The sequence below is a fragment of the Penicillium daleae genome, assembly GCF_028827525.1.
Source record: "Penicillium daleae strain IBT 16125 chromosome Unknown utg000009l_segment0_segment0, whole genome shotgun sequence".
Classification (NCBI taxonomy): domain Eukaryota; kingdom Fungi; phylum Ascomycota; class Eurotiomycetes; order Eurotiales; family Aspergillaceae; genus Penicillium; species Penicillium daleae.
This window is the reverse complement of record NW_026623157.1, coordinates 4,053,514-4,079,986: the sequence shown is the minus strand read 5'-3', so window position 1 is coordinate 4,079,986 and position 26,473 is coordinate 4,053,514. Positions and strand designations below refer to the sequence as shown.

Below are 26,473 nucleotides of genomic sequence, written 5' to 3'. Positions count from 1 at the left end.
GAGTATAGTTTGAGACTTGGGCGTTTAGGGCTGTGTCAGCGGGAATTAGGAGTGTTGGGAGTGGTCCGTTACGGGGTCCACTATGGGTCTGGGTCGCGGGAGGTCATTCCTAATCGATGTCGATGCTCCTACTTAAGATGGGTATGTTTATTGGGTTGATATGGGGCTTAGCCTGGTAGAGTAGTGTGGCTAATACGGAGTGTTTAATGTGGTGTGGTGTACAGAAGGGCATCCACTTATAACGTTTCTATAGTACAACCCGGGTGAGATGTGAGATGTAAGATGCGAGATGCACGGTGTCCGAATTGGTCCCGCAGCTACTGGTCCTACAACTGCTGGTGCAGATGTAGCTGTAGCTGTAGCGGGGAGGCGGTTTAGAGAGGGGTAGTGGAAAAGCGGCAAAACAAATACTGCGGTACAGGTACTAATGAAAAAGACAAATGGTGAGGCGCAATTGGTAAGGATGAAAGGGGTATCTCGTACGAATGAACACCACGATGCTTTAGGTTCATACTTTTCGCACAAGTAATTAAGATTCGCCACGAGTGGCATATACAGTCATGTGTCGAGTTCCCGAGGTTGAAAGGGTACAGTACTACTACAATTCGCGACCACCAGGTACAGCAACAAGGCAGTGCCATATTCCCTGGTTCATGGTACATAAATTATGAAGAAATAAGCGACATTTCGCTTCGCAAAACCCTGCTTTAGTATGATGCGAGTGGCTTATTTTGCACCGAAGATCAATCTTACCGGAAACGGATTCTTGGGTTCCGCTACGTTACAGTACATACTAGACTTGTACTTGCATGCCTGCACTCTAGGCAATCCCTGTCGAGTCGACTCGAGTCCAGGCTCTGCAGCCAACGGTTGTGCCCCTGTTTCTTAGGTAGCATGCCGTATGCATTATGCAGAAGGCCCTGGTTGCTAGTACCTGATTTCCCTTTAGTCTTTACTATTTGGATATCGTTGCCATTGCCAAAATACTGTACATGTATGTGCATTGTTGATCCCGGATAACTGCAGAAAATCTGCGCTCTTCTGCAACGACCGTGGCAGTCCAACTGGAGATGCATGTGTCATATTTGGCCTGACAGGTTGAGCTGCAGCGGATCGCCCGCGCCATGCAGGGTTACCGGGCGAGGCCGTTGCCAATGGGACGGAGTATAAGGCAGGGAATTGAATTTTTCCGGTCAGGGGAGGAGTCCAACGAGCCAATTAGGAAGAACTGATTGGACAAATGTTCAAACCCTGTTTACCGGTCCTCTCTGCCTAGATATTGTCCAGAATGCACAACAGTACTCTGCCTGCTCTGAATAACCGTTAGGCATCGGGCCCGAGTCTCGGCCGGAGCGAGGCTTGGCAATGTTCCTTCGCTGGTACTCTCGCGGGTTCTCGGCCCCACTCGACACATTTTGCCCCGTTTCTGTACTCGAACAATCATCATAGTTGTAACTTGTACCTTACTAACGCTCCCGACCGATGACATACTTGGGTTCAACGGTTTTTGCAAAATAGAACACGGGACCTACGATGAACATTCGGAATTGCTCGCGGCTGATAGCCCCTTCGGAGCCGGCCGAGGGCCACGTCCAGGTGCTGCCAGATGGCTAAGGTGATCTCGGCTCGAGTGCACCGAGCGAATCGCAGAATCCGAATCCGAAACTTCATAACCGTTCTAACTTAGTACGAAGTACTGCACAATCATTGACATATGTACACAGTATGTTAGTACTAGGATCCATTTATTATGTTTTTATTTTATTTTTTATTTCCCAATCGGGTCTCTCTTGTCGATATACCAAAAAAACCTGACATCACAAGTCAATTTCTGTCTCTCTTTCTCGGCTGCTAGACTCGGTCAGCCCCCAACCCACGAATTGGGTCGTCATCCGGTCAAGGCCCCTTGTTCGTATCTTTCCCTGTCCGTTTTCGAGGTTTGTATCGTTTCGAGAATAACTCGGGCATTATATAACGGCGCTGACCCGGCCGGGGGGAACCGTGATTCTTATTTCCATGGTTCAGTATCCAATCCAGTCGATCTTCAGTCTACAGCTTCTCGATCCCTCTTGATATATATTTTCCTCCCCAGCATCCTGCCACTCAATCCTGTTTAAATTCACAACCAAGCACCTCTTGACCAATTACTACGAGCTACAGCCCCAGGCTCGTGTATCAATATTTACAACCTGTCACTGACCCCGCCGTTGCAATTCCTGCCACCATCATCCGTGCATGATCGCAACCTCCCATCAACCCGGTCCAACCATGGCCTTCAACCGCACCGCTCTATCCAATCTCTCTCTCGAAGACGAGAGATACCTCAACCAACAACTCAGTCCACAGTCGCGCCCCATGGAGCTCTTCCCCACGACCAAGGCCTCCGACCCTCTGCCCGGCAATTGGTCCTACGACAACGCCATTGACCTGTTCTCCTTGAACCCCGCCGACATGGACCCCGTCTCCTTCGGTTTCGCCGACAGCCTGACAGCCGACTCCAAAGATCTCTTCCTAGACCCCTTCGGTACACCCACTGCCATCAGCGGCTTCAGCATGCCCACGGCCGAAGATACCGTCTCGCTCTCCTCAGTATGACACTTACCACTCACCTCACACCGTACCACATCACATGTACACGTACATGTCTTGCTAACCACATCCTTCAGGATCTCGACAGCGACGACCAGTCCTGGTCAATCAGTACCCGCCCATCAATCGACATGACCATGACATCCCCCACATCCACCACACCATCAAAACCAGTAACCCGCTCTTCCATCGCCAACACAAACACAAATACCAACACCAGCACGTCGGCATCAACATCCTCAACCCGCTGGTCCTCCAGCCCCGAAATCAAACCCCAAGAATACATCCCCACCCGCACCGACAAACGCCGCAAAACTCGCTCTCTCTCCAACGAATCCTCCACCTCCTCCGCCCAAACTCAACCATCCTCCCAAGCCCCAGCACAAACACAAGCACCCGCCCCCAAAGACCCCCAAGGCCGCAACGCCGCCAAACGCGCCGCCCACAACATCATCGAAAAGCGGTACCGCACAAACATGAACGCCAAATTCCTCGCCCTGGAAAAGGCCATTTCCCCCGCCCGCGTGCAGAAAACGTCTCCCGCAGGCGCGGGACCGCTCAAGAAATCTGAGATCCTGAGTAATGCGCTGGCGTACATTGAGCGCATTCAGCAGGAGAATATTGCGGTGCAGAAGGAGTTGATGATGTTGAAGCAGGGGCTTGTTTCGGGGGGAATGTGGAGGAGTTCGAGGCAGGGTCGTTCGTGAGGATGGCGAGTGAGTTTCCACTGTCCATGTCGGTTTGTGCTTGTGCCTGGATCTCGGTTTCTTGCTGTCCGTTTCTGGGGTTGTTCTTCTTGCGCTTGTGCTCATGGACGTGGCGTGCGATATATAGCTAGAGGATATTGGAAATCCGCTGGCGGACGGAGTTCTTCTCTTTTTTGTTTTCTGGTTTGGATGGTCGTTCAGGTCATGGTCATGGTCATGTTCACGAAGACGGACACAGACACAGACACAGACACAGTCTGCTGTTCATCTTATCATCATCTTTCTCATCTCTTGTTTGGATCTGTCGGGGCGTTCAACGAAGACAGGCAAAGTCTCTGGAAAACGGGCGTTTGATTTGGATTCTGCATTTTGGTCGTTCGGCCACTCTCCCATCATCATCATTATCATCATTATTGTGTCATACTCGGGTCCTGGTGACAGCAACAAAAGTATGCTTATGCTTCTGCTTGTGCTTGTGCTTGTGCCTTTGGCTATTTCTGTTTTTGTGATTCCCCTGCTCCACATGTCCAGTCGGTGTTTCTGATAGTGGGTTCAAGCATTAATATTATTACCAAGACTCGAATGATTCATACTTTTTCCCCTTTACTGGTTGTGCACGATCTGTTTTTGATTGTAGTGACTCTCTAGAGGAGGTCATGGCGGTAGAGTTGTGGTTGATTAAAGAGCTTTGGCATTGGCTGACGTGCTCTGAATCAGGATAAGCGAAATGACATGATGCTGTCGAGGTGGGTGGAGATGTTTTAATGAATCAGTTGAGAGAGCTGACACGCTTGAGGTAGTTTAAGCTGATTTTTGCATACGTGCTCCCGGCCTTCCCGATTCGGAAATACTCGCGCCGTACAGATTCCAGAGAATTAACACATAAGAATCATCGTGAGTTCTTTCGATCAAGAATTTCTATCCAACTTGCACTGACAAGGGTCTTCATCGAGGTACAGCTTCCTCACTCACTATACAAAATGTTGTTCTTTGCGAATATCGTCGAGTCTTGGGGGTCGATCTCATCGTTATCACTCACTTTAGTGGCTGGACTCACCTCTGGGTCAACTCGCTTCAGTCATCGTTTAGCAAATCAGTGCCAGCAAAGCTTTCTGAAAGAGCAATAAATCTCCGGGGCTGATGCCGTGTCATGCTGATAGTGGCACAGAGTCCATCGCTGCAAGCACGACGGATGTGCAACCACATTTATTCAATAGTAGCCAGTCCTACTGAAGCAACATCCAGCCGGAGAAATCCCCTCTCCCCCTTTACCCCAGACACTCGGCGGAAGCCGTCTACCGGTGTCGGCGAAGGTATCAATTAGTCACAACCAACACGGCTGCATGTGTTTCGATTGCTAATATCCCGGATTGAGCGACGTGTCACGACAAGCGCCACAATCTCGACGGGCAAATAACGCATCAAGTGACAGACTTCATCCCGGAACAACACCGCAGATGTTATTGATGTTATTCGTCCTGGTTACGCACGATATCCGGAGATTGAAACAAGGTCTCCCAGCAAACTCTGGTGGCTCAGGGCTCAGGCCGCTAGTGCGGGTAACGGCTCGGATGCTCGACTAGAGGCTCATCTGGTTGTACATTCCTAAAGAGGTTTGGCATGGCTGCATGGTGCCTGACTATCGCCGGCAGGGCAAAAGCCTCCAGGCTCAATAGTGAGGAAGAAGTAGGGGAGTGTGTCGGGAGATATCGTGAAGACGCAAACTTGAGCGACACGATGACCGACGGACGAAAACATGAATCCCTACCCTGTGATGAAATCACCCCGCATTTCATCCCCATCGAACCCGAGTCTATCTCAACTCCATCGGCATACAGCGCATCCGTCGAGGCAAAGCAGTGCATCACGACTCGACAGCTTCCCAAAAGGGGAAAGAGAAGGAGAAGCCTCAAGACCGAGCGGCGACGCAGACCAATAACGAGATCTGATCAGAACTGGAACACTCCCGGCGCCAACGACCCGGATCGACCAGCTCCCAGCTCAGCATGCGTTTGTGTTGTGTAATAATTCACCATGTCTCGCGGCAAAGCTCATGCTGATCAGTCCGCCACGGTGATGGAATACGCCCCGCCATTCCCCTTTGGGCCCCTCTTGGGCCCAAAGTGGATCCCGACAAGTCCGGGTCCCCCAGATATCTCGGCAAGCAGGGAGTTAAAGGTGCTGCGTGAGTCCTGACTGGTCGAAGTACATGCGTTTCGCCCTTCCCCCATCCTCTTGGCTGTGGGATGTCTCCCCGGAAAACACATCGTCACGCGATCGGGCCTTCACGGTTCATGCTAGGCATCTGGCGTAGGCTAAGCCCAGGTAAACTTCGGCTACACCTCGCGATTGAGTTTCGTGGTCGTTGGACATACTCTATACGGACGTTGGGCTGTGATCCGGCATCGGGACGTGGACTCCACTGGCCATGGGAGATTATCTGGATATTCCGGGTCCTTGACTGATAGCCTGATAGGCATGTTTATCTGTTTCATCTCTGCGTTTGTCCACGGTGTCCGTCATGTCGGTCTGATACAATAATCATCCAGCGGACTTTCAGCCGCTCCCGTTATCGCTTATCGAGTCGCATGGACTTGCTGTTTTGGGATGTCCTTGCCACTGAGGACCCGGCCGTATTTGCGTGGCTGGATGGCGGCTGCAGAGTTTGGGGGGCGCTTAGATGGAGTTTTATGGCATTGTAGGGCAGAATTGATATGTAATTTAATGGGAATCCATTTGGTGGTCTGGGAACTAGGGGAATGTCTGCTTAGGCAGGGTGGTCTTGGTATAGTTACTAACCAGTCGTATATCACAAGAGGCGGCACTTACGACCACACAGCTACAACCATGGCCAACATAGAGGTACCTACCCTACGTCTTGTTTTCTTCAGCATATTCTTCTCACCGTGATCAATAATCTTCAACCCAACGCTTCCAGTGCCCATCGCCTTCCTTATCAAAGTGGATCGCCTTCCAAGATCAAAGACTGGGTCCTCGGCCCACTGAAGGAGGTCCTGCCGAGGGCGGAACGTAGGCCCCCCGCAAAAAAAAATTCCAGTCGACGCGCGACGAGCATTTCCATGACCAACAGTTCAAATGTCCATGACCAATCTCTGTGATTTCGACTATTAACCCCGTGAACTCTTGTCGAACGGAGCATCGTCATTGGCCCATCCCTCCCCAGCTTTATCGGTGCCGCCCCCGTGTTTTCCCTGGGGGCACCACCCAGTGACAGAGACCAGCGACCACCAACCAGGGCCTGGCTCCTCCCACTTTAGCCCAGCCTTCTTTTCTTTAGTCTTTTCCACCGAAGGTTCTTTCGGAGGATCGAACGGCGACTGGAAGGTACACACACACAGACAGGAGCGAATAAAAGGAGGGGGTCGATCGACTCGCACACGCCTCGTGGACCCAGCCAGCTATATAGAAACGCAGCCTAGTCCCTCCCCCCTTCCCCAGCTCCCTCCCTTCTTGTTCTCCCCTTCACGCTTGCAGGCAGAAAATGGGCGCGCGTTCTACTGTCTTGCCCCGTGAATCGATCTATCTTACCTCCGGCTGAAGGAAGTCTCACCAAGTTATGGACGTGGAATCAACATCGCCTCCCCTCAAGGTGCCTCTCGAGAATGATCAGGATGTGCAGGATGCGACCGACCTGGCCGGTATGGGCCATGCCCAGGCATTGACCCGCAAATTTAATATCTGGAGCATGCTTGCTTTGGCTTTTTGTGTTCTAGGTATGTGACTGGCCGAGTATTTCCCCCGGGTGATCGAGTCGAACACGTCCACTGACTCCTGCTTTCCTTGCTAGGAACCTACTCTACTTTTGCCCAGGATCTCAGCAGCGGTCTTACCAATGGCGGCCCCATCACTATTCTCTGGGGTCTGGTGCTGGTCACCATCTGTAATTTATGCGTGGCGCTCTCCCTGGGTGAATTGACCAGCAGCATGCCCACGGCCCTCGGCCAGGCGTACTGGGTACACCGACTTTGGAACACGCCTTGGGGCCGCTTCGTCTCGTACATGTGTGCTTGGATCAACACCTTTGGATGGTGGACTCTTACTGCGTCGCAGGTCGCTTTTATGACCGAATTCATCCTCGGTATGCGGACGATGTTCGATCCCAACTGGACCGGCGGTGGCCAGGGCTGGCTCAACTTTGTTGTCTACATTGGCGTCGTCTTCCTGTTGACCGTGGTCAACGTGGTCAGCTGTCGTCGCGAGCAGATCCTCCCCTGGATTAACAATTTCGTCGGCGTCTGGTTCGGCGGCCTGTTCGTGGTCATGTCGCTGGCCATGCTGATCAGCGTCGGCGTCAAGAGCGGTCTCTCCTTCCAACCGGGCAAATTCGTCTTCGGCGCATGGATCAACCAAACCGGCTGGCCCGACGGTATCACCTGGTTCACCGGCCTGGTCCAGGCAGCCTACGGTTTAACCGCCTTCGATTCCGTCATCCACATGGTCGAAGAAATCCCCAACCCACGCCGCAACGCACCCCGCGTGATCTGGATGGCCGTGCTCTTCGGCGCAATCACCGGTTTCATCTTCATGGTAGTCTGTCTATTCTGCATCCAGAGCGTGGACAACGTCACCAACGCCGACCTACCATTCATGGAACTCATGCTCGAGACCGTCGGCCTAAAGGGCGGCGCCACCCTCCTCGCCCTATTCATCTTCAACGGCATCGGCCAGGGCATCAGCGTCCTCACCACCGCGTCTCGCCTGACCTGGGGTTTCGCCCGTGACGGCGGTCTCCCCTTTAGCCGGTACTTCAGCCACGTCGATCCCGTGTGGCAAGTGCCCGCCCGATCTCTATGGGGCCAGGGCGTGGTCATCGCCATCGTCGGCGTGCTATACCTCTTCGCCAACACCGTCCTCGAAGCCATTCTCTCCGTCAGCACGATCGCACTAACCATCTCCTACGGCATGCCCATCTTGGCGCTCCTCGTCGTCGGCCGCGACAAGCTACCACCCGGCGGCTCTGTCCACTTGGGTCGCTGGGGCCCGTGGCTCAACTGGACCAGTATCGTCTACTGCGTCATCACTACCGTCTTCTTCCTGTTCCCCGGTGCACCCAACCCAGCCCCCAGCGATATGAACTACGCTATTGCCGTGTTTGGTGTCATGCTGGTGATTTCCATCGCGTTTTGGTTTATCCAGGGTAGTAGGACGTACCTCCAGACCGATGATGCTATTGCGCAAATGTTCTATGCGCAGCATTTGGAGAATGCCGAGTCTGTTGCTGCGCCTAGCTCGGATGCGGATTCGAAGTAAAGTGGGGTTGTTGAGTTAGACGGGTTTGGGAGAATGTGTACGGAGTATAGCTGGTTTATTTGAGTGGACTGGGTGACGTTGATATCTTCATTGGTCTGGGACAGGGGTTGAGGCGTGAGGCCTGTTTGTACATACAGTATAGCTAGTTGTTGGTCGAATTGTTATTGTCAACAACGTAATTTGAATATACCTATATCCAGCAAGTCTTTTGAGATACCGTTTCTGTTACAATCCTTGCCCAGGAGCACTAAAGAGGCATGTTGAGAGACCAAATATGCTAGTACTTATGTCCCGTCGTGTCTGAGACGAGTATAAGCAGCGTACCTATTTAAGGTAGCTGACCTACCCGTTTCCTGTCCGCATAGGCTCCCTTTAACGCGTGGAACCCATACTCTTGTCATGTCACAGTATAAGTAGCATGCCTTATCAAGGAAGCTAACCTACCCCTTTCCAGACCACATAGGAAAGAATAGAGTGTCTATTGAGAACACAGGATTATTCCATCTCCAAGGACCATCCACGGGTTGTAGCAGACCATCCCCCCCCTCTAATGACGACCCAACGCCTCCTTTAAACGCACAGCTAAGAAACTTGACATGCGTACCGCGCGGTATGCTATCGAGCCACTCCCGAGCCACGCCAACGCCAAACGATCCATCCGTAATTAGTATCTCGAGCTCGTAAGCCCATGACCACAAGACAAATCAGCCTAATTTTCCTCATCTGACACCGGTGGATAGTGTCATCGTAGATCCTTTGGTGAGGGATTAACCATACCCAGACGGCTAATCTGACTACCGTAATGTCCACGAGCTATCGAGGCAGCTAAATGCATTCACGGGACCTGTAATTCACCCTTACCACGAGGAACAGACGTACTAGCCAAGAAATAATAGAAATTACTCGATGTTCAGGTGTCCACGACCCGCTTGGATCCGCTCCAAATCGTACTCGCTAGTTTTGGTGATTGGACGTTCTTTTGAACAAATCGCGCAGTCCACATTTTGCCCCTATGCAATTACCGCAAGGTAATCCCCGCCTTCGTATATCTATTCAGATAGTAATTAGAATCTCGTATTTGTTCTAATCGTTTGGACATTTTGGATCCAGAGCAGATTGTGCAATTTTGAGAATATTCTCACGATGGTCGCGAATGGAACCGTTCTTGGGCATCACCTACATCAACCGACTAGCTCGTTCAACGGAAATGCCAATGATTTCACACCGGAAATTCAGGACAATGGTTTCATGAGTGACACAAGGAATGTGGATTGTACTGGGCAATGTGAAACAGATCGTGAATCTCTCCTCTCTAGACGAAGTTCTCTGAATGTGATGCTGATTATGATACCTCGACAAAGAACAGCCTCCGACTCTGCATGGTGTAGATAAAGTCTCCCAGCAACTGAAGAATGTCTTTCGAAACAACTCCACCAAACAGGCCGATTGCACGACGTTCGATTGTCGAATTTGCGAACACCCCGCGTTGGCGTTTCGCTGTCATGGCAAACTACTCCTTGAGCCGAGAATCATGATCTCCTTCGTGATCCCTGTAGCAGCAATCATCATTTCACTTGCCGACGCTCCTTCAATAATCATCTTCATCTTGAACTTGATCGCGATTATCCCATTATCAATGACGCTTACATTCGCGACCGAGAGACTTTGTCAAGACCTGGGTGAAACGGCCAGCGCTCTTCTGAACATAAGCATCGGAAATCTTGCAGAACTGATCATATTGTGAGCGTCTTTCAGCATTCCTCTCTCGACGATCCCTCAATTTAACATTTTCTAGTGTGTAAGATCTTCATATTCGACGATTGCCTAAAACTGGCCTCTAACACTCACTGACAGCACGGCACTGTTGAAAAACAATATCAGAATTGTCCAAGCATCTCTTCTTGGCTCTGTCCTTGTCAACCTACTTCTTGTCCTCGGTTCGGCGATCATTGCAGGAGGAATCCTGGCTCCGGATCAAATATACAACACAGATGTGACACACTCGTTTGTTGGATTACTAAATCTCACCGTGTCTTGCCTTCTGATTCCGGTTCGTGGAGCACACACCCTTTTCTCTTGATTCCCTATTAACCTAGCATTCCAGAGTGCTTTCTATGGCAGTGTCAAAAATATCCACACAGCAGATGATATTGCTCTGTCATTCAGCCGAGGTGTTTCAATTATCCTCCTGGGAATTTATATTCTCTATTTGTTTTTCCAGTTTAAATCCCACCCGCATCTATTTCGCTCTCACTCGTCTGGGCCACAGTGTCTTGGTATCACCTCCAGTCGGATATCCTACAATCACGATTATGAGGAGGTCTACTCGGACGAAGAATCGTTCCCTGTACCCCCACATACTGCAGCAACAAATATCATCTCTCCATCACAAATGGAGCAGGTTCCATCTCCCTCACCTCCTGAACTCCCATTATCCGCTCCGGCAGACATGCACAATGGACAAGGACTGCCTATGGTGCACATTGACACCATGGAAAGGAGCAACTCTCCTTCTATTCAGTGGGATAACAATAACAATTACGATATCCCATCAAATCGAGATGACCACTATTGCCGAAACCAAGTTATTGCGAATCGCACAATCTCCCTGGGCCTGTTAACTGCTTCAACCTTTCTCATTGCTATTTGCGCCGAATTCTTTGCTTCAAGCTTTGAAGCACTCAATGACAAAAGTATCCTTGGTGAATCATTCGTCGGTTTGATTATCATTCCGATCGCAGGGAATGTCGCGGAAATTGTCACGGCTACTGTCGTGGCAGGGAAAGGTCAGATGGATCTCGCAATCAGTGTTGCCCTGGGTTCTGCGATTCAGATCGGACTTTTCATCACTCCTGTGATGGTTCTAGCGGGATGGGCTCTTCATAAGCCTTTGAGCTTACATTTCGATCAATTTGGGATGGTGACTCTTGTTGGTTCTGTCCTTTTGGTAAGTTTCATTATACTCAAGGGGAAGACCAACTATCTGGAAGGCGCAATATTATGTGCTTGTTTTGCGGCTATATCGTAAGATGCTCTCACACCTCCACTCTTCATACACCTTTTTTCTGAATCTTCTCATATCTAGGGTTGGGGCCTTCTTGCTACCAATTCCTTAGTTGGCATTGAGCACAATGTCGTCCGTTGTCGATCAACTTCCCTATCTTGTTGATCTCATATCCATGTACCTATCGCTTCTTACAGGTCATAAGTAGAAATTTTCTGTTTTCTGTCGCTTCTACGACGTGCTTGTAACGTCTGCTTGATCAATCCCATATTGAAACCGCAGCTGGTCTGGTGAGTATATCCTGGGTACGCAAAAATCTGCTATATTCCTACTGACTTGGATACAGCGTTGGCTGCTCTCCTCGAACATTTTCGTCTTTAGATAACATGAATGCCAACTGTCGTACCGGGCACATGCAATGACTTAGTTTCCCTCTGCCCTAAGCACCGAATTCAGATTTATCGTTTTTACCTCTACGCTGCCATTGTCCTTTCTTATCCTCCTTTCATGCTTAGTCTTGCGCTGAAATTGTACGAAGCTGGGATGCGTATATTCTGTACATGGGCCAGCACCGAGAGGTACAATCGGAATGCTGCTGGGGTAGGAAATAAACCATCTAAATATCAATGGCTAATCAGCTTATGCTCGATGTTGTCAGGTTGTATTGAGTAGAGCTCGCGATTCACGATCTCTTGAAATCAAGTCCAGTCTACAAACATACGCATGTGCTTGGCCATGACAGTATGGGGAGACTTCCACGCCGCAAAGACTTGATTCCTTGAGGTGTGATCCATGGTTGCTGTACTGGTACTTTTTGGAAGAAAGATGGTTCCTATTCAAGTGCCAGGTTTAGACCTACACCATCAACCATTCGGGCTAGGGTGATCCAATTTAGCAGCCCTCTACAACAATTTCCTTATGCAAGGCAGGAACCTAAACTCGGATGATACTACAGTGTCGATCATAGTGAAGTAATGAGAATTTGCAGGCTCATTTGGCACCTCAAAACCCTATCTCAAATTGGTTCTGGACTGCAAGGGGGCGGTTTTTGCGGGCCATTGTGTGCGGGTTCATTGATCTCATGTTAGGTAGGTGGCTGAGGCACAACACAACCTAAATATAGGCTGGATAAAGATGGCGGCATGTGGTGTAATGACAGATACGAGCCAAAATACTTACAATTGGTCATGCAAAACACTTAGTTATTGTACAGTGCTAGATTGACGCGCAGAAGTCATCTACGATTTGGTTGATGGAAAGTCTGTCATTTTGCCCACTCCTCGGCATTAGAGTTCGGGATGGACTCCCTACATGACATCAAAGTCAATTTCAAGCAACAACACTCCACAAACTCTTTACATTTGTTTGGTAACTCAGCCCTTAATTACGCCCAGGCACGAAATGGTTTTCTCGCCAATGATTTCACGAAAAGCGGCTCGTTCGCGACCGTGGCTGTCGAACATCCATCCTAACTGGCTGCCTGTTCACTGAATACGAGGATCTGCATGCCCAGACCCCGGATCGGGCATCACGAGGAGTTGAGACAACACAAGAGGTTGTAGGCTACCCAAAGCAATGAGAATAAAAGGGGACACGCCCCGCTGAACCAAAAGAGCTTCATCTGACTTCTTGCGATTTTTCACCTTGATCACTTCCTCTCCACAAGCCACACCGGGGCATACCTATCTACAATCCACCGCCACAATGAAGTCGTCAACTCTTCTCGCTGTTGCAGCCTCTCTGCTTTCTCTCGCAGGCGCCTGGGAAATAACATGGAACGACGCCAACGGCAACAACCACACCAAGTCTGGCCACGGGCCCAGCGACTGTATCGCAATTGATAACCCGAAGGGTCATCTATTCAAAATCGATTCCCAGGGCGAACAAGGTATCAATATGCTTCTTTTCACCAACAGCGCCTGCTCTGGTGACTCAGCCGGCATGGCCACCGATGTCTTCTCCAAGGAAGCTTCTAAAGATCTTCTCGGCTTCAAGGTCGAGAGTCTTTCGTCAACAGCTTCTGGCAATAGCACTACTACCGCGGGAAATTCCACAGCTACCGGCCACAGTGCTACGACGGCCACGACAACGAAGACTGAGGCTTCGAGCCACTCTGCTTCGACCACTGGCAGCACTAGTGCGTCGAAGACTACTGAAACCACTGTCGTGACGAGTGCAGCTGCGACGACGAGCTCCAGCACCTCTGGTAGCGCATCTTCCGCGAGCTCGAGTGCTGCCCCTGCGAGCACCTCCAATGCGGCGGTTCGGATGGCAGGTTCGAACGCTGACATTGTGAAGGGAGTGATGTGTGGCATCGTTGGGCTAGCGGCATGGATGATTTAGATTCAATACTGGACTACCATATCATATTGTGATTCTTTTTTGATCCTCAATTTGCCCTTCTTGAGCCTTTGTTATACTCTCGCCATAATACTGATACCCTTTGTGAGATGAATCTACGATTTTCAATATCTATGCATGGCAGAGATTGTTATCCGGCAGAAGACAAGTTCTTCCAGCCTGGTAGCCTACCGTTTCTCTCCCAATTACCTTCGTGCTTTTGTTTGCCCCCCTGGGTTGGGATGGCACTATATAGCGGGCAGCGCGGGTTCAAAATCAGCAACACAACCATCATTAAAATCTCCAGAACGCTGGCTGCACATAGCCTGATGTCATTAGATCATTCTACTATATTATGAACCTATCCCCGAGGTGGAAAAGCTGAAAAGCTACAGACATTGCCAATATCCCCATCTCAACAGGTCGAGAAACATCGGTACCTTTCTTAAATAAAAGACACCTCCATTCCGCTTAACAAAGTCTGTATTTCTAGTATTTGCATTCCCTATCCATATATCTACAAGGTTTCCAATGGCGTCCACCGGCACGCCGGGGAGACGAACACTCAGAATTACGGAGCGTAGCGCTCTATTAAATACGCTATAGGATATCGTGTATACTATATTTACGTACACCTAGTCTTGGTTCGCCTATTACTACATAATTAAAAACATAGAAGGTTTCCATACTCCTCGAGTATTCACCGCAATTGTAGTTATTACTCGTCCTCTACAGCACATGCAACTATTGATTGTCTGCATCAATCCGGTCGTGTCGTTTCCCCGCTTGCCAAACGTGCACGGTACGTGTGACAGTGCCTTAGGTTCTGTACAGAGACCTACTTCACTGTCATTCTGCAACATTGAAATTTGCCCATTTGTCCAGTCATACCCGGGAGGCATGGTTGTATCCACGGTCACATTACACAACTCGGAAGGATGCGGGACTGGTAGCTCGACGCTGGTTAGGTAGGACTAGAGATGGCGTAATAAAGACTGGATAGTGCAGAAATGGCGACGCCCTGGGCAAGGGTAGTTAACTACACACGTTGAGTCATTGACGCTTTGGTGGCCGAAGTCCTTCATCTTGGAAGGGGGATGGCTGTGTCTGCTGGAGTGCCGCTTATCCAGCCACAGCCGCTTATTAGGCACCAAGCCAATGGGGCGGGGCAGGTGGTCCTGGCAACCTTCCGATCTCTGAAAATGTACCAGTCTTCATGCAACGATCTGCAATGAATCAATCAGAAGAGACAGCACCCCCTCTTGACATGGTATAATGCTGCCGAGACAAGCGATGTCACTCGTCCATTCTGCATCTTAACCATTACAATGCATCGCCGGCGAGATTAATCGCGTGTCTCCGACAGCTGCCTCTCACCTTTGTGGGGCCACTTCTGTTGATTGGTCTGAGTGGCTTCCGATGATTCGCCTGATCGACGCGCCAAGCGGAAGCGATCTTGGCAGGGCCCGCGATGCTTGCATTCCATTGTCCGCCACAAAGCTATTGACGAGTCTTTGAAGGTCACTCTTGGAACGATTGCGCCAAGAATATGGTCATGCGACTGATATCACAAGTCCAGGCCACAAGCTTCAGCATCATCGGCTCTTACTATCCCATCTCCAAAGCCCAGCCCCTCTGAATGCTTCACGCAGTCTCCCGGCCCCTCGCGTTTTGTTGTTGCACTAACCGGGTGGATTCTTCTCCCCTGCCGATCATCGCGACACAGTCAGACTGGGGGCCGGGGGCTTCGCTGCCACCGCTGCTGCGCGACCGCGCGAGAGGGTCACAAATTACAATGTCTCAGAACGGAAAGAGGAAAAGAGAGGGACGCTGGTCTCCTCATACTTCTCCGTCCCGGTCACATCAGCGATTATGTCCCCTGGTAGCATCAGTTTCCGATGGGTACGATGATGGGACGAGAACCTAAGCTTGTGGTAACGAGCGGCAGGCCGCCGCAGCACCGCAGGCTGCAAGATGGACGATTGGCGGGCAGCTGTTCGGCCCTGAATCTCGCATCGCCCCCGACGGGCATCCGCGTTGGTCAGGGTCCACCGATGTGTGTCCTGATGAGACTCTGCACGGCCAAGAAGAGGAGGTCCGGCTGGGCAGCCCTGAGTACACTGGCTTCACTTAAAGCTTGCCAATTTGGCCTGGCTTGGCTGGGGTCTGAGGAACTTTGATTGCACCACATTCCTGGTCCATTCTCCCCCGCCAATGCAACCGCAATAAAAGACCATAATAAATAATCATACGTGGGTCTACCCCTCTCGTGTCCGTCATTCCGGACCCATTTGCTTATTTATATTTTAGTCCTTCGCCTCGGGTTGCCCCTGTATTGTTATCAAGCCTGGTTGGGAGCTGTGTGTCTTCTTTTCTGTGCTTAGTTTCAACAATGCTTGCGTCTCTATTGAATCGAGGCGCCTTGTCGCTGGCGGTGGTCTCCCTTTTGGCGTCAACTGCAGCAGCTGAGGTATTCGACAAGCTCGCCGCTGTTCCTGAAGGTAGCTAACCTCCTGTCCTTGATTTCATAATACGTCTACGTGTTGTGCATGGCTAATTGGTTGCTTGATTGATAGGATGGCGCTATTCACGAACTCCCCGTGGAGACCAGCCCATCAAGTTGCAAGTTGCCCTTGCCCAGGGTGACGCTGCCGGATTCGAGCAAGCCGTGCTGGACATGTCGACGCCCGATCATCCAAACTATGGCAAACACTTCCGCACTCATGATGAGATGAAACGTATGCTGCAGCCCACTGCTTCCTCCGTGGATGCCGTGCTCCAGTGGCTGAAGGAGGCTGGAATCACCGATATCACACAAGATGCGGACTGGATGTCTTTCCAAACCACCGTCGAGAAGGCCAATCACCTGCTGGATGCCAACTTCCAGTACTATACCAACCGCTACAAGCATGTCGAGCGCCTCCGCACCCTGGAATATTCCGTCCCAGACTCCCTTGTCCCTCATGTCAACCTCGTGACGCCTACCACTCGCTTCGGCCAGCTCCACCCCAACCGCATGACCCTGCACGGCAAGGCCAAGGCCGCCGATGAGACTTTCCGTAAGGCCGTGCAGTCCGCCAGCACCGATTGCAACAGCGCTATCACCCCGCAATGCCTCAAAGATCTGTACAAGGTTGGTGGCTACCAGGCTGATGCTTCCAATGGCAACAAGGTGGCTTTCGCTAGCTACCTCGAGCAGTATGCGCGATACTCAGATCTTGCCCTTTTTGAGCAGAACATTGCTCCCTATGCCGATGGCCTGAATTTCACTGTCATTGAGTACCACGGTGGCCTCAACGACCAAAACTCTCCAGCCGATAGCAGCGAGGCCAACCTGGATCTGCAGTATATTGTCGGTGTCAGCGCTCCTGTTCCAGTTACTGAGTTCAGCACTGGTGGTCGTGCGCCCCTTGTTCCGGATCTGGATCAGCCTGACCCGAACAACGTCAACAATGAGCCGTACCTGGATTTCCTGCAGAACGTCGTCAAGATGGATGACAAGGACCTACCCCAAGTTATCTCCACCTCCTACGGTGAGGATGAGCAGGTATGAATAAACTCCCAATACATTGCGTAATAACATACGCTAACTCCATCTCCAGAGCGTCCCCGCAAGCTACGCCCAGAGCGTCTGCAGCCTCTTCGCCCAACTCGGCAGCCGTGGCGTCTCCGTGATCTTCTCCTCCGGTGACTCCGGCGTCGGCGCAGCCTGCCTTACTAACGATGGCAAAAACACGACTCACTTCCCCCCACAATTCCCCGCCGCCTGCCCGTGGGTGACTTCCGTCGGCGCAACCACGCACACAGCCCCCGAGAAGGCAGTCTACTTCTCCTCTGGCGGTTTCTCCGACCTCTGGGACCGTCCAGCCTGGCAAGACGCGGCTGTCAGCAAGTATCTCGCGGACCTAGGCCAGCGCCAAGCAGGCCTGTTCAACCCCAATGGCCGTGCTTTCCCGGACGTCGCTGCCCAGGGCCAGAACTACGGTATCTACGAGAAAGGCCGCCTCACCAAGGTTGATGGCACGTCTTGCTCTGCACCTGCTTTCGCCGGCGTCATCGCCTTGCTGAACGATGCCCGTATCAAGGCGTCACAGCCATCTATGGGTTTCTTGAATCCCTGGCTGTACTCAAACCCCGGTGTCCTGAACGACATTACTACCGGAGGAAGTACCGGGTGCGATGGCAATGGACGCTTCGGTGGCTCTTCGAACGGTAGTCCCGTTGTCCCTTATGCCAGCTGGAATGCTACCGAGGGCTGGGACCCTGTGAGTGGTCTGGGCACCCCGAACTTTGAGAATATGGTTAAGGCTGCGACCGGCCAGTAAACTTGCATTATTTGCATTGGCATTTTCGAATCATTTGCGACTATGAGATCTTGACCGGGGCTGACGATGCGTTGTTATGATGGGCAGTCCTGGATAACTGCGTGTATATAGATTTTTATCGCCAGTTGTATTCTGATACATAATGGATGCATTTTTTTGTATTCCCTGAACCAAAGTAACGCGTATAATTGTGGATTATTTCTACTTTTAGTTACTTGCATGGTATTGGAAAGCTCGCCATGACGGATACACTGACATCCGAGTTGAACCATCATTGACCATCTGGCCTCTGACCCTATTGTATGGAACTTATGCTCAATGATCCTTCTTACTGACGTCCTTTCCCTTTACTCTACATGTTGTTTGAGAAGCAAGAATAGTCCGAATGAAATGCGTACGTCGTTGCTTAAACCGTCGTTTCGTTATATTCGTAAGCCGTAATTCATTTCCCATGTCCATTTCCCCTTATGGCAGAACAGTCTGACCTGGATAGCCTTGTACATTCAACCTTCATGAGGCCATAGCTAGTAACACAGCAGAATAGTAGTCGGGGTTGAAGGAGGTCCCCGGACTTCGATATGTTTCCTCAGTACAAACTTAACCAGTCGTCAAGGTCCTAAACGAAGATCAGTATTCATGCCAAAAATCGAATACAGCAGAACTACTAACTTATGACCCGGTTTATGCAACGACTCTCTCCTCTGCTCTTTCAACCGATGCTCAGTATCCATCAACACATTCTGCAGTGTCCGTCCAGCCTTTGACCCCAGTCCCACCCTGTCGTCATTCAAAAGCTCCATCGACGCGGTCTGGAGTTGGCGACTATAGTTCCCATCATCTCCTTTCGTCTTCTCTCCCGATCCTGAGGCTTTGGAGTCTTCTTGTGGTGAATTGTATGAAGCTGATCGTGTGATCGAGACTGGGGAGTGCGGAGTTGGGACTTTGTTGGCTGAGGCAGCTTTTTGGGTTGATGGTCGGCGGTTCATTTTGATGATGATATGTAGACTATGTGGGTTTCAGTGTGTGGTTGAGAGAGGAAGGGGGAAAGTGGTGACAGATACGAGTGCTCTGATGACTTGATAAATAATGAAGGCTACACGCGACTTGCTCGAATGGCACATTTTAAGCTGGACGCTGATTGGCGGCTTCTCCAGTATATCAAACTTCTGCTATCGACATCATGACGTCGAAACATTAGTGGCAACGCGTTTAATGGGCACCCTATGGACGGATAGGTCATCCCGCACATGCTCGCTGTACGGTCGCGATATCGAGACCCAGTTTACAGGGATTTATTCGGGATAACGAGGTTGTTGTATCGCAAAACCTGTCGCGATACATGTTGGCACAGAATATTGTCATGGTTCAAGTAGAACTTCGTGATGCTATTATTCGTACATAATGCTATTGTATAACTATGTAGAGCTTATTTCGTCTCTTCCTTTGCTTCTTCGGCGATCTTCTCGACCTGTTCCTTTCTTTTCTTCAACACATCCTGAATCTCCTCGAATGTCTCCTTCAGCACCTTCTCAGCGTCCCCTCCCTTCTTCTGGGCGACAGTCTGCAGCGTCTGCAGTTGTGGAAGAATGTTGGAACCACCGGGAATCGCCTTCAACCACTTATCCAAATCCCCAAACCCACCGCTCTTGACTTGATCAACCCTCTCCTTAACATACTTCTCCACTTCCTCCGTCTTGCCGGAAGAAGCACTGTCCTTCAACAGGCCCCACAAGTCCTGGAAGTTGCCCTTCTTAAGCGCATCGGCATTCTCCTCAACGAGGGACTTCAACTTGGGGTTCTTCTCCATGAATTGGCGAGACTCGTCGAGTCCCTTCTGCCAGGCCTCCTCACCCAACTTCTGAAGCTTCTCCTTCTTCTCATCAATCAATTTCTTGATCTCTGCGACAGCGTCTATGCTCGCGCCCCGCTTGATAATATCCGTGATTTGGCTCCATGTCTTGGTCACCTCCTCCTTCGCTTGTGGGCCATAAGCATCGCCCATCTGCTTCAGCTGGTCAAAGCTACCGCCGAGCTTCTCCTTCACCTTGGGATGATTATCCAAGATATCCTCGCCAACATCACCGGCCAGGTCAAGCAGGCGATCGAGGTGCTTCTGCAGAACGTAGAATGCTTCGAACGCCGTGTTGGTGTCGAAACCGCCCTTCTTAGAGACCTCGCTCAAATCCTTGTACGCATCTTGAATGATCTTGTCGAATTCCTCGTCATGCTTCTCCTTGATCTTTTCCAGGTCCTTAAACGCGGTATCGACATACTCGCGAGCTCCGGGGATGAACACAGCGTAGCGGGTGACGGTCTTTTTGAACCAGGCGTATGATTCGTTGGGCCCAGGGGCAGCCTCGGAGATCTTTTGCTTCGCTTGCTCGAGGTATTGCTTGGCTTGCTTGTTGGTGTCGACCAGTGTCTTTGCACCAGAGAAGGAGTACCAGGTGTATCCGGCGGCCGCTGCAAATGCGCCACCAGCAACACCTCCAATTAGTGCGGAGTTGGCGCCGGAAGAGGTCGAGCCTGACGAGGAGGATTGGAATCGAGCATTGTAGACTCGAGGTTTGGAGGGGAAGCGAACACGGCCGATGACACGCGCGGCGGGTCTTTGAGTCTGGCTGAGCATCGCTGATCACGTGGTGATAAGGGGAAGAGTCAAAGAACGAAGAGGATGATTATCGAATTGATGAGGTATGTGAATGATTTTAGAGTGCCTAGATTATCGTAGATGCAGACATATTCCTGTTTAAATACTCCGTCAATGCCGGAGAAGCCACACCAAGGCATGAGAGCTACTTCTTGGTTCTTTGGCCAAGTTCGGGATCACTGCCAAGGATGAATCAGGTATTGCGTCATGATTGTGACAGCGTCACAGAGTAACTATGCAGCGGCCAAGCCTCGGTCGCCAAGAAAACTGGCGAGAACTACCTGTTTTCCACGCTTGGAATTCGCTGGACGATTGTGAGAGCCTCATGGCTTAGCCATTGCTGACGTTACCAGAAGCTCTGCTATGGAGGATAACAAAATGTGGCTCAATTGCCGTCACTGCACGGTCGGGCCAATGTTAACGAACTCTCTCTGGCCTGAAAGCCCTCAGAGGCATTATAGATTGTTAATGCATTAAACGATGGTACAGATTTAGCATGTCGAATTCACACTCTCTGGCCAAAACTAAGCCGATAGCTCCACAGTGCATTAGCCCTACATAATTGAAATTTTTGAAATTTAACAGTATTTTACAAGGGTTTAACTATGAGTGATAAAGAGGTAAGATTGATCTGGTAACTGAGATACGAATGAGCTAAAAGTGCCAGTATTGATTTTGTCGGCTTAGTTTTGGCTAGACAGTGTACAGGATTATGTACTAGTCTTCATGGATACAGTAGTTAGTTAGTTCTTTCTGTATGTACACTGCTCTGTCAGAACCGATCGAGAACTGTTCTATCCCTATTCAAGTCACATTTAACGGGCAGATGGCCTAGCGCGATGGTGTGCACTGTGCTTGTCAAACACAAGTTTGCAATTGGCCGAACCCCTTGTAGTTAAGGCGGCCATGATTGTGAAATCCGCACTGACTGTTCTAGCTGGCACTAGTCAGCTAGACATGTCGATAATTGGCCCTGTCCCCGCATTCCAAAGGCTTAAGATTGTTTAGTCTTGCCCGCAACGATAAGGAGGGCGTAGAAAATGTCCCTTACGTCCGCGTGGCTGTCTTTTTGAATTAATTTTGTCAAATCAACGAATCTTGGAAGAAGGGACGCTGGAAAAATGTACAGGTTTCGGCTTTCTTCTGGCGCGCTTCTAGCGCTGATGATCTGTGGGCTATCTATCGCGTGTGTACACAATCCGTGCCCCAGCGAATAACTGAAATAGATTTGCTTATCATTTGACAAGTTCTCACTCTTGCGACCCCGATCCACATTTCAATGCTTCTGTACTCCGTTGGGAGTGGGAGCCAAGTGCAGGACCTCTTTCCAATGGAGATGTTGGTCAATACTTGAATCTCTCCTCGGGGGTCGACCTGTGGTACACAACAATGGGCCCAAAAGAGTCAAGACATACACCAGTCCTTATCCTCCACGGCGGCACCGGGAACAGCAACCAGATGTATCACCAAGCCAATTTGCTGGCCAAAACGCGAAGGGTAATATTACAAGAGTATATCTTTCTCCACCAAATGAATTACGAGGTAACCTGCTAACATCACTTACCAGTACTCGAGGTCAAGGACGTAGTCCATACGCCAATTTTACAGCCTTCCACTACGATGATTTCACTCTAGATGCTATCGCCCTACTCGACCATCTACATATCCAGCGCGTTGCCGTCCTCGGCTGGAGCGACGGCGCGATTACGGGTCTCGACCTGGCAATGAACTACTCCTCGCGCATAGACCGTGTATTTGCTCATGGCGCAAACCCACAAGCAAATATGAGTATACCTGGTACAAATGACCCGATCATCAACTCCAAATCGGGAAGTTTGGATTCAGACTTTTCCACAAACGGCACTACATTCTCCACGAACCCGTCTCGTTTGCGCAGACGCGATGATTGTAACCCCTATACCTGCGAGAGTCTCAGCCCCCTACCTTCTGGATGTGCTGCCATGATGGAGGGTGTCAACAAGTAAGCCCTTATTCCAACTTGAGGAAGACCAACGCTAACAAGGAGACTCTAGCATGTGGAACACCGAGCCTAATTGGGGCCCCGAGGCAATGGCCAAGATCAAGTGCCCTGTCTGGATTGTCGATGGAGATCATGATACCGCTGTCGAAAGAAATCAAGCGGATGCCATGGCTGCTTGGATTCCTTATGCTGGTCAATTGATTTTACCGCAGGTCGGTCATGCGGCTCTCCTCGAAGACCCTGTCTTCTTCAACTTTGCGGTTCAGTACTTCATGGACATGGAATTCGAGGGTACCAGTCCTGTATACTGATCAATTTGGTGTTTCCATCCTGGATGGTTTGAATCCTTGGGTTTCGGAGAATTGCTAGATGAATATTGGTCCGATCAAGTGCTTTCTTCGATAACCTGGAATGGTTATTCGAAATAGCACAAAAAGAATGGCCCACGAAGATGAGTAACTTACTATGTTTTACAAATTGACATATATTGAACGATGCTCTGTCATTTGCGAGGGATGTACCTTGTCTTCGAGTGCACCCGAGCGGGAGTTCGGCACGAAATATATCCAAGTCAGTCAGGAAGATCTCAACCATATCTACTTAGCAGCGAGATAACAGAACCGAGCACTAGATAATCAGCCATTGCCCAGATGGCACGCTCGAAACTAGGTCGTAGACATCCAAGTATTTGGATCGGTTTGTGGACTTTGAGGTACTCATTAGAGCAGCTAAACGAATCTTTTACAAGTATTCTGAAAGGGCAGACGACATGAATGATTAATTACCATCTTCACGACAGCGAATTACCCGATAGCCGAGGGAATGGACAACATCAATGAGTCAAAGGAGAGGCATTTAGATAACTATCCACGTCAAGGTTCACGAGCTAGGAGCGATTGGTTCGATCAAAACACCGAATGGGGATGTCCCTAGGTAGAAGGACAGCCTTTACGCAACAATTTCCGTGCAAGTCTAACAACAACCTTCGAATAAAAATCGAAACTCAACCGACAAGCCTAATCAAAGACCCTCAACCCCACAAAGTCCGCACCCCAGGTCTGGAAAGCATTACTTCCAGCCTCATTACCAACAACGACCTCATTGTCTCCATCCTTCCACCCATCAATCAAGACACCCAATGACGAAGTATCCCACCACCCAAGTCCAGGTCCAAAGAGTTCACTATGGCGCCCAGAAAGCGGGACCTCCAGTCTGACGGGACTTCCCCCATTCAGCGAGACAGTTATATTGCGCGAATTGGAGCCCAGACCCCAGGAGGTTGAGAATGCGATGTCGTTGTTGATGTAGTCCAACTCAACGTACTTGGATGAAGTAGTGCTGGAGACGGCCGCGGGGACTGTGATCTTGGCGGTGTTTGTGCTGTCGAGGTCGCCAATTTTCGACCCCACTGGTTGACAGTAGCCGGTGCCACATTGAAGGAGTGTCGCAGACCCAGCGAGGGTAAATGCAGTTGAAGGGTAGTATGTTCCTGTCGGTGATTTGATTCGAATAGAGTCAATTGGGAGGGTTGAGCTGATGGTAATCGTGTTTGCAGAACCGGCGGATAGTGAAATGGAACTTGAAGCTGTCCTGCTCGAGGCTGCGACGTTGATTGTGCTCTTCTGTTTAGTGGATGAGGATTCAGCGGTGATACTAGTTGCCTTCGTCGATGACTTCGAGAATGTGACCAAAAGTGTGTGATTGGCGCTTGTTGTGTTGGCATAGATTGAGCCAAATGTTACCGAGTTTCTACAAATAGTTAGTAAGTATAGCTAAATGGGGAATCTTACGAAAGAACTAACCCTTTTGTTGTTGCGAACTTGGCTGTTGGGTAAGTACCAGCTGCCGTCGTATCACTCAACTCAACGAGCATGACCCCGTGCCCGGCCACTGTAGCTGTATAAGAACTCTTGACATTGCCAACAGTCTTTCCAGCCCAGATATCCTTCAAAGTGCGAGCAGCCTGGATTCCCACATCTGCGAGGTTCAATGTCAATTCGCGGGACTCATCAGCCCAATTGATCAGTGCGGCAACAGTCCTGCCACCAGACAGTGGGCCACTCCAGACTTCGTACTGTTCCTCAGACCACCGTCGCTTCAGGGTGGCACTGACACCCAACGAGTCCTGATTGAACGATACAACATCCTTGTTGGACAAGATTGCCAGTGACTCAGCATTCATCGAAGTCACTTCATCCTTTAAAGCACCACCAATAACCAGTGGACTCTTCAATATAGCCCAGAGCGAGAAATGAGTTTGTTCCTCTGCCGTGGTAAGAATGTTATTTCCAACCTCCAGCATATCCAGATCCGGCCATTGGCCGGGTCCCGCAAAGGATGTCTGCGGGACAGCCTGGTTTAATGTACGGTAGATAGCCCGCCAAGCTGGGATGATATCGTTGCCGATGCGCCAAGTATGGCCTAGAGCTGGTGCCCATAAAGCCGGGAAGTCAACGCCCCATTCGCAGATCTGGAAGAGAACAGACCGGTTTTGCGCGGCGAGGGCTTTGGTCATGTTTGCATACCGCGGGCTGGGTGATGTGCTTGGCTCATAGTTGACATTTGGATAGCCACTTGCTGCATCCGAGAAACAATTGTCGTCTGATGGGCATTAGCTGGGTTGCGCTTTACGACGGAAGCGAGTCACTTACATTTTAGTGCATCGATCTTCCAGGAAGTAAACAGTGCAGCATCCTGAGATTCATGATCTGCAACACTTATCAGCATTTCTTGCGACGAAAGACTGTTATTCAATGCTCGAGACTTACATAAACTACCCGCCTGTTCGATATTGGTCTGACACGAACGAATTCCAGCATCCTCATAGACACCAAACAACAACCCAAGGCCATGGATATACTCCCCCAGAGCCGGGAACCCACTCGGAAACAGAGTCTCGTTCCACGTCAATGACCCGTCCGCAGTGCGATTGGCGACAGTCCAGCCACAATCAGTCGTGACATAGCGATAACCTAGGTCAGCCAGGCCAAGATCAACCAGAGCTTTCGCATTTGACTTGACAATGGTCTCATTGGGTGAGCAAGAGTAGTGGTTGTAGGTATTCCACCTGCAAACTGTTAATATTTAGCAGTCTAAATGTAGAACCACAGCGACCTACCCCATCGGAGGTGTCTTTGCAACACCATTGTCAAGTCGTGGTCTCAAAGCAGCCCCAAGGGCCAGAGGCGCCGTCACCAAAGTGTGCAGAACGATTGCTGTGCCGTACATCTTGCTTGACTCTGTTGGAAGACTCTACATCTTGGGCTGGTCATTTATATAGATTTTGCCTCCACATTCTCCGGTCTCTGAGTGTCCTGCAGCGGGGTAAAAGGGTTAGACAACATTGTTGTAACCCCGGAAAATTGCCTAAATGGGCGCTGTTGAAAGTGTGGAGATAGAAGGATCTGCAGATCCCCTCCCCGACACAGATCAATGCGCTGATTTGTAAGATATTCTTCCGGTGTATCAATGGAGATATTAAGATGATATGTATTAGTTTCATATGTAGTGCTGTAGTACTTGTACAGAAATAAAGTAAAGTAGAAGCAGAAGACGTGAAACAGGAGAAAATTCCCCTCTTCACGATATTCTGCAGCAGGACCGGTC

At 50.2% G+C, this 26,473-nt stretch overlaps 9 protein-coding genes across 9 annotated transcripts; 7 read left to right on the top strand and 2 right to left on the bottom strand.

The window, feature by feature from the left end:
* Positions 1-2,268: 2,268 nt before the first annotated feature.
* Positions 2,269-3,296, top strand: N7458_012619 (uncharacterized protein; the record flags this gene model as incomplete). Its single annotated transcript, XM_056916000.1, has 2 exons — positions 2,269-2,589; positions 2,667-3,296. The coding sequence occupies 2 exons, from the start codon at positions 2,269-2,271 to the stop codon at positions 3,294-3,296; spliced, it is 951 nt and encodes a 316-aa protein (XP_056760754.1).
* A 3,577-nt stretch (positions 3,297-6,873) lies between these two features.
* Positions 6,874-8,567, top strand: N7458_012618 (putative amino acid permease family protein; the record flags this gene model as incomplete). Its single annotated transcript, XM_056915999.1, has 2 exons — positions 6,874-7,030; positions 7,105-8,567. The coding sequence occupies 2 exons, from the start codon at positions 6,874-6,876 to the stop codon at positions 8,565-8,567; spliced, it is 1,620 nt and encodes a 539-aa protein (XP_056760753.1).
* A 1,531-nt stretch (positions 8,568-10,098) lies between these two features.
* N7458_012617 (Sodium/calcium exchanger membrane region) lies at positions 10,099-11,595 on the top strand (the record flags this gene model as incomplete). The annotated part of the gene is made up of 4 exons (XM_056915998.1): positions 10,099-10,307; positions 10,363-10,365; positions 10,422-10,617; positions 10,672-11,595. 4 exons carry the CDS (start codon positions 10,099-10,101, stop codon positions 11,593-11,595), a joined length of 1,332 nt encoding a protein of 443 aa, XP_056760752.1.
* A 1,680-nt stretch (positions 11,596-13,275) lies between these two features.
* On the top strand, positions 13,276-13,914 carry N7458_012616 (uncharacterized protein; the record flags this gene model as incomplete). Its single annotated transcript, XM_056915997.1, has 1 exon — positions 13,276-13,914. One exon carries the CDS (start codon positions 13,276-13,278, stop codon positions 13,912-13,914), a length of 639 nt encoding a protein of 212 aa, XP_056760751.1.
* Positions 13,915-15,783: 1,869 nt separating this feature from the next.
* N7458_012615 (uncharacterized protein) lies at positions 15,784-16,045 on the top strand (the record flags this gene model as incomplete). Its single annotated transcript, XM_056915996.1, has 2 exons — positions 15,784-15,813; positions 15,860-16,045. 2 exons carry the CDS (start codon positions 15,784-15,786, stop codon positions 16,043-16,045), a joined length of 216 nt encoding a protein of 71 aa, XP_056760750.1.
* Positions 16,046-16,303: 258 nt separating this feature from the next.
* Positions 16,304-18,236, top strand: N7458_012614 (S53 family peptidase; the record flags this gene model as incomplete). Its single annotated transcript, XM_056915995.1, has 3 exons — positions 16,304-16,412; positions 16,488-17,458; positions 17,514-18,236. The coding sequence occupies 3 exons, from the start codon at positions 16,304-16,306 to the stop codon at positions 18,234-18,236; spliced, it is 1,803 nt and encodes a 600-aa protein (XP_056760749.1).
* A 1,426-nt stretch (positions 18,237-19,662) lies between these two features.
* N7458_012613 (uncharacterized protein) lies at positions 19,663-20,865 on the bottom strand (the record flags this gene model as incomplete). Its single annotated transcript, XM_056915994.1, has 1 exon — positions 19,663-20,865. The coding sequence occupies one exon, from the start codon at positions 20,863-20,865 to the stop codon at positions 19,663-19,665; it is 1,203 nt and encodes a 400-aa protein (XP_056760748.1).
* A 1,410-nt stretch (positions 20,866-22,275) lies between these two features.
* On the top strand, positions 22,276-23,178 carry N7458_012612 (alpha/beta fold hydrolase; the record flags this gene model as incomplete). The annotated part of the gene is made up of 3 exons (XM_056915993.1): positions 22,276-22,397; positions 22,454-22,867; positions 22,920-23,178. 3 exons carry the CDS (start codon positions 22,276-22,278, stop codon positions 23,176-23,178), a joined length of 795 nt encoding a protein of 264 aa, XP_056760747.1.
* Positions 23,179-23,883: 705 nt separating this feature from the next.
* N7458_012611 (alpha-galactosidase D) lies at positions 23,884-26,095 on the bottom strand (the record flags this gene model as incomplete). The annotated part of the gene is made up of 5 exons (XM_056915992.1): positions 23,884-24,616; positions 24,670-25,468; positions 25,519-25,575; positions 25,636-25,934; positions 25,986-26,095. The coding sequence occupies 5 exons, from the start codon at positions 26,093-26,095 to the stop codon at positions 23,884-23,886; spliced, it is 1,998 nt and encodes a 665-aa protein (XP_056760746.1).
* Positions 26,096-26,473: the final 378 nt, after the last annotated feature.